At 44.9% G+C, this 9,796-nt stretch overlaps 1 protein-coding gene across 1 annotated transcript in view; it reads right to left on the reverse strand.

Annotated features, from left to right (window-relative positions):
- DNAJC21 (DnaJ heat shock protein family (Hsp40) member C21) overlaps positions 1-9,722 on the reverse strand; it is a 29,350-nt gene extending 19,628 nt beyond the window's left edge. Inside the window, exons 1-3 of the mRNA XM_049648197.1 lie at positions 9,466-9,722; positions 1,639-1,732; positions 66-189 (exon numbers count right to left, since the gene is read on the reverse strand). Of these exons, the coding sequence (XP_049504154.1) occupies positions 66-189; positions 1,639-1,732; positions 9,466-9,562 (315 nt within the window). The 5' untranslated portion in view covers positions 9,563-9,722. The remainder of the gene's footprint in view (positions 1-65; positions 190-1,638; positions 1,733-9,465) is intronic.
- Positions 9,723-9,796: the final 74 nt, after the last annotated feature.

Genomic DNA, 9,796 nt, shown 5'->3' on the forward strand with positions numbered 1-9,796 from the left:
AATTCTCTTTATGTTTGAAAGTCTTGTGCTTGATACAAAATTAAGAGTGAGTTCACTTATCTTACCTTTTCATCATCTCCATAACCAGAGTAACAGGTAACAGTGAAATAGTGAAGCAAATCTAAGCTGTCATCTTGATATTCTCCATCAAGCCCACCTTTCAGTAGAGCCTCTCTATGATTATCATACCTAAACAAACAAATTAGCATCATCAGTGAGTGCTGAGTAAGAATTCAGAAGGACTCCTTACTCTGAAATAGACCAAATATTATTATTATTATACATTTTATTATGTCCAGTCTACAACTGAAAAAAAAGTTTTTAAATATCAACATGAAAAGAATAATCTTTCACAAAACTGCTGATTAAAACTATGACTGCAACTTCTAATATGCCGCGGCATTACACAGTACTAGTCCATCCGAACGATGGAATTTAACAAGCCAGGGAATTCCCAGGACACTCCCAGAAAAGCAGCTGCATTTTACTAAAGTCAGCACTGGACATAACCTGCTCTATAGACTCCTTATACATTCGTGATCAGATCTACCACCAACATCGACCAGAACAAGACTCTTTGTAGGGTTATGTAAACAGTCTAGGAGATTCACACACACACAATCACTCTTTATGATAACTCTGTAACGTTAGTTCTTACCCCTAAAGATAGAAGAGGAAATTGAAGCTCAGCGATATTTAATAACTTGCTGTCCATCATCACAAACCCAATAAGTAGCAAAGCTCAGGCCTCCTGCACCCGAAGGGCTGTGCTCCCAGCCACAGTGCAGCCAGGCCTGCAGGCAGCAAGACTGTTAATAGACAGGGGCTTCAGAAGAAAGGACAAGAGAGTCCTTAGGACAAGGAGAAGAGCACAGAGCCAAGGAAGTCAGGAAAGAATTTAAGCATTCTCTAAGGCCAGATCTCCAAATTCTTAGGGAGGAGAAACATGTAGGATTCTCTCTGATTTTTATATAAAAGACAATTTGTGACGATTTTTCTTTACAGCCTTTCTCCCTGACAGCCAGCCATGTGCTGTACGTTTTTTAACACAAAGAAGACTCCCACAACAGCACCCAACCCCCAGGTGCTCTTCGTAACAGCAGGCTCTTACACAGTTACGTCGGGGCTTAAAACCTATTCCTTTGTAGGAAAGAGTTCATCAAGGATCTGAAAACTCGACTTTAAAAATTCTTGTATCAGGTCAGCATAAGTAAAAGTATCCATCATAGATGTAGTAGCTTAACTCAATTTCTTCATATGAAGTAGTTCTTAGAGAAGCCTTGCAATTCTTGCATTGACACGTATGTGTTTTTTAAGGACAAGTCAATATGCTTGTCCAACACCAGTAAGTTTGTCATACACCAAAGAGATCCCATTTAATGAGAAGTTACGTCACCGGTATCAAAGTTAAATCCGTTTAATATTGCCAAACTTTGTCCCATCACCCATAAAATGAATCACCTCTAAGGTTCCTTCAACCTTAATACTACATTTTATATAACGAATAGCTGAGAGACGCCTCAGAACACACCGAAACATCTAACGTCCACGTCTATATGTGATGTATTTTTTAAATCCTCTACTGATCACTCCTTCCAAGAAAACACACGAAGATAGGAGGGACAGTGTGACACTCACCATGCTCTTTCCTGAGGGTCACTCAACACGTCGTACGCTGCTTGGATTAACTTAAATTGTTCAGCTGCTTCTGCGGCATTATCCAGATTCTTATCTGTGAAAATAAAGTCGCAGATATTTAGACATCAAACAAGTAGAGGACAGTATCTGAAAGGGACCTCTTTCATCACAAATGTCATAAACAGATGAGGCGTGTACAAAACAAAGGAAAACAACCAGGGAAAGGCCAAGAGACCTGGGTGAGAGTTGATAATCAGAATCTGTGAGAAGTATCTACTTGAGTGGAAATTTCATGCTTTCCCCTCAGCCGTGGTGCATCCCTGAGTACTCAAACTGGATAGCCACCAGCAGAAAACCCTGACTAGTACACATTTTCAGAAAAAGCAAAACATATATATCAAACCAGTTATAGACAACTTACTTAGTATTATGTTTACTCTTCACACTGTTTTTCTTTCTCATCAACATATATCAAAATAAACCTCATAAAGCTTTAAAATATATATATTAATTATTCTTCCCTTAGCTGTGCTTCCTTTAACTACAGAATTCAGGGAACATCTTTGCCTCAGGGAGGTGGCCAGCTTGTAAGACGGCCCCCAAGGGCCCCCAAGGATCCCCAGCTCCCGGCATTCACACCCTGTGTAGTCCCCTCACAGGTCACCAGGGATGGTCTGTGTGACCAACAGTGGGCAGCAGAAAGGATGACAGCATGGTAAGTTACTTCTGAGATTAGTTTAAAAAAGACTGCAGTTTCCATCTTGGACTCTTGCTCTGTCTTGGGTCACTCTGGGAGTAGCCGGATGCCACAGCATGAGGACACTCAGGTGGCCCACGTGGAGAATGGAGGCCTGTGGCCCGTAGCCAGCAAGGAAAGGAGGCGTGCCAATACCATGTGAGATTGAAAGTGGGTTTTCCCACTGAAGATATGACCTCATGAGAAACCCTGAGCCAAAACCACTAGCTAAGCCATTCCCACACTCTGAACCTCAGAAACTGAGTCCATGATGAACATGTTTGCTGTGTCTGTTGTTTTAAGCCCTAAGTTTTTGGTAATTTGTTATGTAGTAACAGATCAGTGATATGCTTAGGAAGTTAAATGTTTGAATCTACTATGAAGCATTCCAAAATTTCATAAGCTACAACTCAATACTTGCCCTCTAAGACTGGAGGAAAAGTGTGATAGAAACATACTCCCTACGATGAATCTTGCAGCCTTAGAATAATAAGACCTTCAAGGACATCCTGCCTCCTCTTTTTAGGTACCATCACACTGGTGCCCAGTCCTTCAGGTGATATTCTGCTCAACTATCACTGACGATACTTTCTCAAATGCACCAATTTGCCATGGCTCTTAAGATACTTTTTAAAAAATGTTTATTTATTTATTTTGAGGGAGAGCATGTGGGTGCAAGCAGGGGAGGGGCAGAGAGAGAGAGACTCTCAAGCAGGCTCCATGCTGTCAGCACAGAGCTCTACGAGGGGCTCAAACTCATGAACTATGAGATCATAACCTGAGCCCAAACCAAGAGTCAGACACTTAACCAACTGAGCCACCCATGCACCCCAAAGATACTTCAACATAAAAAGTTTTCCATATTATTTTAGAATCACGGCCCCGTTAAATTGGAAGAAAAAAAAAAAATCTCCATCCCTGCAGCCTAACTATAAATGAAAAGTAATATGATGCAAGTCTAAATCCCTTTCCACAGCGTGGTCCATCTGAAGACAGCCAACGGTCATCTCATAGTCAACCTTCTCCCTGCACGAAATATTCCCATTTCTTAGGGCACACCACAATCCCCTACCTCCGATGCAGTTGAAGACAGGCACCAATAATCAAGGAGCCAGCCATTACTTCCTTTTCTTCACACTCTACTTTTAATCACTACAGCTCATTGCATTAACCTTCAGTGACATCATTACCTCATGCTGAATTTACAGCTAACAAAGTTGCAAGTCTTTTGCATATTACTGATAAGCCAACTAACTATATAATGGACTTTTTAAAATTCAGATATAGCTCAAGAGGCGCCTGGGTGGCTCAGTCGGTTAAACGTCTGACTTTTAATTTTGGTTCAGGTCATGATCTCAAGGTTCAGGAGATTGAGCCTGAGTCAGGCTGGCATCAGGCTCCATGCTGGGATTCTCTCTCTCCCTCTCTGCCCCACCCTCACTCATACTCTCTTTCTCTCTCTCTCTCTCTCTCTCTCTCTCACACACACACTCTCTCAAAATAAATAAATAAACTTAAAAAAAAAAAAAACCCCAAAAAAAAAAAACCCACTCAGATAAAGCTCTTAATCCGTTCTGTGGCAGGCACTAAATGCTAGATCGTCCAACACCTCTCCCCTTTCCTCTTGCAGCCTCTACTGTGGAGGCTGGATAAGCGAAAGTACTTACTTTCCCAGCCTCCCTTGCGGCTAGAATGGCCCTATGACACAGTTCCGACCAATGAGATGACAGCAGAAGTCTATTAGTGTATTTTCTTTCCTTGCATGTGGACATGATGTTTGGTGCTTCAGCAGCCATCTTGAGACCACTGAAACATGAACCACTGAAACAATGCCAGCAGGAACCTACCTCCAAGCCTTCTCGCAGTGAGAAAGTGAGAGTGAGTGAGAGAGAGAGAGAGAGAGAGAGAGAGAGAACCTTCTTAATTTTTTGTAAGCCACTGCAGCTAGGTTTTCTGTTATTTCCAATGAACACAATAAAACCTTGGATGGCAAGTAACTCGTTCTGCGAGTGTTCCACAAGATGAGAAAACATTTCTAGTACATTTTAACTTGACAAACGAGTGATGTCTTGCAATACAAGTAGCACATGATGCCAAAGGTCACATGAACACAACTGAACCAATGGTTTCTGAAATTCGCTTTAATATAGGAGTGCTTTGGATTACAAGCATGTTTCCAGAACAAATTATGCTCACAAGCTAAGGCTTTACTGTACTACCAAATTCTGTTTTGTTGTGGCCCTGCTGCATCAGGTTTTAGGTAACACAGGACACTCAGTGCCCTGTTGTAATTATTTTAAATTTTGATTACCACTCTGCGAAAGATACTACTAGTCATCTACCCCATATCTAGTCTCATCTTCTAACAAAACCCTGATTTTGTTCACAGTGGTAAAGTACCCAAAGAATTCACCGCCCCAGAATTTCTTGAGGTTGGGGATATCGGGTGACCCAGGTTTAGCCAAGGAGATATAAACACATGCCTACCAATTGAAACTTCCCAGGAAAGGTTTTATTTTCCCCATGAAACGAATGGGCTTTGGTGGCATTCACTTTTTGCCCTTAACCCAGCCCAAAGCCAGGGTATAAGGCCTACAGGTGATGCTGAGGATTGAGACAGAGACTGCTAGTTCATCCCCTTCTCCCAGTAACAAGTGAACCCTGATTTTGTGGTGGGCATCTGGTCCTGTAATAAAAACTCCATTTCTCAGTCTCCTTTGAAGCTGGGGCCAGGACCATGACTAAGCTGTCGTTGAACACGTGTAAAAGTGCTCTATGACAGCTTTTAAAAGTCTTCCTTGAAAGGCAACTGGCAGGCACTCTCCGTCCCTGCTCTCTCCTGTCCTCCTCCACTCTGCTCTCTGGGATCCCCAACTGCCACCCTGGACAGCAAGTGAGGGCCCACCTACGAGCGGCTGAGCAGAGTCCATGGACCCGGTGGAGGAGAACTGCTCCATGGCAGCCTGCCTGTCTCAGCACCTCTCCGCGAGGCGAGAGAGCAACAAACTATCTTTGAGGCTTAATTGCTTATACTTGGTGCGAGCGCTCAAGCCTTCTGGTCAGGACCCTGGAGCAGGTCTTTGAAGGTTTCATCAAGCAGCCGGGGCTACCAAGCTGGGCCACCGGTGGATTCCTTGCTAGGTGAGAAAAACAAAACTACTTGGTTTAGTTACTGCAGCCAGCCTCCCGTCACACGCAGCTCAACACAGTCCTGATCTGCCTTCAAGGGGAGAGTCCAGCTAAAAACGCTCATGATTTCTACATCTTCATCAAATCATTCATAAACTTTTTGTCAGATAAATAAAAAAGCACAGTCCAAATTACAGAGGGGTGGCAGAAAATGCCAGCAAATAAACCTTCCCACATAAAACAAAAAAGGTGACTGGGGGAGGTAAGTGGGTGGTTCTTCTTCACCTTTTAATCAGTACTGTACTTTGTTGTCCCGTTTCTTCCCACTCCCTTCCTTCCTCCCCCAAAGAAATGTGGAGAAAGCTCAAGCTTTTAAACACATGAAGTCTGTCAATGCACCAGCTGAAAATAAGATCTAACCCCTTACTGAAGCATCTTTCTTAAATATTTTTTTCAGTCTGTCATATGGCTTTTTATTTCACTTAAATATACCTGAAAGGGTTGACCATGTTAAACTGGGATCTAAAATAAAAAATGCAGTAAGTTAAAAAGCAATAATAAAGAAACAGAAAGCCCACATTTATTACTAGCCACATGCAAAGGCCACAGGCATTGCAAATTCAGCTGAAAAAAAGTTTAAAAGACATTCTCACACTATTCTTTGTGCTTTTCTCCTGATCCCCTGACACTCTCTTCTATTCCCTCCTAAACATTTTTACAGTGCCTTCCGGAAGATTTCATGGATTGAGCCTTTTACGTCCTGACTTGACGGAGGCCAGGCTCCCTTAAAACACCACTTCCCCATAGGCTTCCCTCTCGGCCCCTTCAGCTGCAGCCCTCACAGGGCAGGGCTGGTGCTGGAGCCGCATCCTCCTGGTTCCTGGCCTCTGGTCCTTTACTCATCCCCGAGGGCAAACTAGCATTCCTTCCAGACTATTCATTGGCCACCACCCACCTTCTTCCCCTTCTCACTGTCCAAGCATCTCTCAACCCCTCCTCCACTTAACTCACTGAGAATTCTGGCACTTGGCTCAAATTCCATCCCCAGGTCCCATCATCACCATGGGTCTTCAATGTACCTTGACCTTCTGGTCTCCCTACCTCCAGTCTTGCCTGCTCCAATGTACTCTCTCCATAACAGCCAGAGAGATGCTCGAAAAACAAAAACCCCTGCTTCCAACTCTTCAGTGGCTTCCCAATGCCCTGTGGTGAAAATCCAATCTGCCTAATCCAGTTTACCCCAACCTCCAAGACCTGGCTGCTGGCCACCTGGCCATGCTTATGTCTTTTCCCTTCCTGCACTCTGCCATGCTTTGTCTTGCCTCCCTCCACCTGTATTCCCTGCTTTCTGGTGTTAGGTCTCACCTTAGAAGTCCCTTCTTCAGAGATGAACATCTATCCCACCCATAACAAACTTAGTCCAGGTCATGTATGTGTGCTGATAAGCATCTTCTATTTGCTCTCATATGGCTCTTATCTCACCAGACTGAAATTGCCTGTTTTCCTGTGACTCCTTGAAGACTATACGTGCCGGCAGAAGGCAGGGACCATTCCTGTCTCATTTACACAGTAAAGTGCTCAGGGCAGTCATCTGATAAAAGCCTTCCCTTCACTAGGCAGTACTGTTCACCCTGAGAATTATTTTCAGTTGATTAAAAAAAAAAAAAAAAAAAACAGAAGAAATTACCTTTAACAATGAAAAATGAGCAGCCTTTAACCTTGAGGTACAAATCATTCTTTGAAGAAAAGTCCATACATCAACCTCAGAAACATCTAACATGGGACCTTGCTCATAGAATGAAATTAAACATTTGCCAAGTGACGAACTGAACAAATTAACAAGCCAGCACAGCAAAGTATATCAGAATCATGTATCTCCTGGAAGAGTATGTATCCTTTAAAGGTATAAGCATCTTCAAACCAAGAGATATTTAGGATGCTATGACTTATGATGGCATTCAGAGAAGATATTCACATTTAGTTACTAATTGGTTTGGTTTCAAAATAGTTAACTGATGTTTTTAATAACATTTGCATACTTCTTCCTTGCACTGATTTCCAATTAATCACCAAATCTGGTCATTTTTCCTTTACAGCATCTCTTCGACCCAGCCCTGCCCTTCCCTCACACTAATCCCCAACCTGGCTTGGGCCCCTATTTGTCACGGTGGACTCTAACGGACTTCTGTCTCTCTTTAATCCACTCAGTTCCCATCACAGTACCTCCTCAAGATATCTTAATAAAATCAGCTTCAACCCTCCATTATCAGAAAAACAAATTTCACAGTCCTTAGCCTAACATTCAAGACCCTTTACAATCTAATCTTAAAACTACTTATCAAAAACATCGGAACACTGTCATCAAAATGTATGTATTGGGTCACAAGCCTTAATCCTTTCTCACACTTTCCCAGCCAGAGAGTCAAGGAATTCCTAACTTCCTTCTAATTCCTAATTCAATTTCTGATGACAACCTCTATTACTCTAAGAATATGTTTCTATGCTGTTTTTGTATTTACTAATTTTGGATATAGCTACTGACTTCCTGCTGTAACAAACGTTTAGCTTACTTCTTCCTTTCCAATACACATGTTTAGCTCCTCTGTGGGTAATCATTACCACTTTAAGTAACAAACCCATACCTTGATTTCTTGTTCCATCACCTACAGACATTACCTTCCGACTCTGAGTCCCAGGCCCTTCTTTCAGCTCTTCTCCCAACCCATATTTTCAGATTTCCAGGAAACACTGCCTTCGTTCAAACCATCCCCTGGGCCATCTTCTGTCCACCATGATGCTCTTCCTTTTCCCTCTACTGTTAAGTTCACTTTTCCCAATTCCATTCCTTTAGGATCCAGCTAAAATCCAGGCTTCTGTGCCAACGGGAAGCCTCGCTGCCTCTCAAGACACAGTGAAAACTCCCTCCCCTGAATCCCTGGGGCATTTGTAAGTTGCCCAACTTACAATTCTATCAATCCAACTACCAATTGTGTATGTTCTGCTGTTTGGTTTGCACTTGTAGCTGCCTTTTCCTGGTGTAGGGCATATTTTCCCAGCAACACTCTTGAAGTCTCTTAGCATTTCAGAATCTTACTATGGTGACCTGCATGTACTGGAGACTCTATAAATGCGCTTACTGATTAGTGCTAATGTGTAAACCTCTTATAAACCTCAAAAAGCTGACATTCGACTACAGCCTTAGTTTCCCAGTCTGTAAGATCAGATTACTTCACAAAGGTCACACAGGCCTGAACTACCAAATAAAACATCCAAAGGAAACATACTTCTAAGTACACATACAAACTTCACTAGGGAAGACACCCAATTAAAACTCAATCTGCAGAACATCCGAAGTGGAGTACAGGGTTTGTACTTCAACAGCTTACTTGGAGAGGGAAAAAAAAAAAAAAAAAAGGCACAGCTATTTAAAAGACATTTTACTAGTTTGTCTAAATTTCAATAAGGGTCCATAAATTACACGTGGGTAGCTGGGACTCCGTGATGAAGTTAAAATCCAGCTAGCTGAGCGGCCGGGACTCCAGCAAGGGACAAGCCAGAGAACCCACGACTCCTCCTTCGGTGGTGTTGGCGAAGGGGTGGGAGGAGCGGGTGAAGTCGGTACAATGTTGTCCTTCCCATCAGGTGGCCTCGCGGGAAGCGTCGGGTGGGGTGGGGGCGCCTGGGAGGGGACGGGGTGCTGGGGGCTCCAGCGAAGCCTAGGGTAGAGGGATGCATCCACTGAGGCGCGGAGCGGACGCCCAGCGAGAGGAGCACTGCGCAGGGGCACCTGGTGGGGACCGGGCCGGTCTCCAGGACGAGGGAAGTTACAGGTTCGGTAGGTCGAGACTGGCCAGGGTCTCGGAGTTATTCCGGGGAGAAGGGTGAGAAGGGTGGGAAGGGTGGGAAGGGTGGGAAGGGTGGAGGGGCTTTTGCGAGGGCTGCGGCGGTTGCGGAGTAGTTACCCGGGTGCCATTTCAGGGCCAGCTTCCGATAGGCCTTCTTGAGCTCCTCTTCGCTGGCGTCGCGCCGCACCCCTAGCGCCTCGTAGTGACACTTCATCGCCCGACCGGGCAGGGGGCTGGGGCCGGGGCCCGGGGCGGGGCCGGGGCCCGGGCCCGGGCCGAAGTGGTGGCGACGGCGCTGCTGATTCTCTTCGGCGGCGGGGGTCCGGCGCCCGCACCGGGCCAGCCAGCGAGCGCGGCGGCGGCGGCGGCAGCAGCGCCGGACGGCGGAGGCGCGCGGCGGCCCGGGCCCCGGCCCCGCCCCGGGCCCCGGGCCCCGGCCCCTGCCCGG

The sequence above is a fragment of the Panthera uncia genome (assembly GCF_023721935.1).
Source record: "Panthera uncia isolate 11264 chromosome A1 unlocalized genomic scaffold, Puncia_PCG_1.0 HiC_scaffold_17, whole genome shotgun sequence".
Classification (NCBI taxonomy): domain Eukaryota; kingdom Metazoa; phylum Chordata; class Mammalia; order Carnivora; family Felidae; genus Panthera; species Panthera uncia.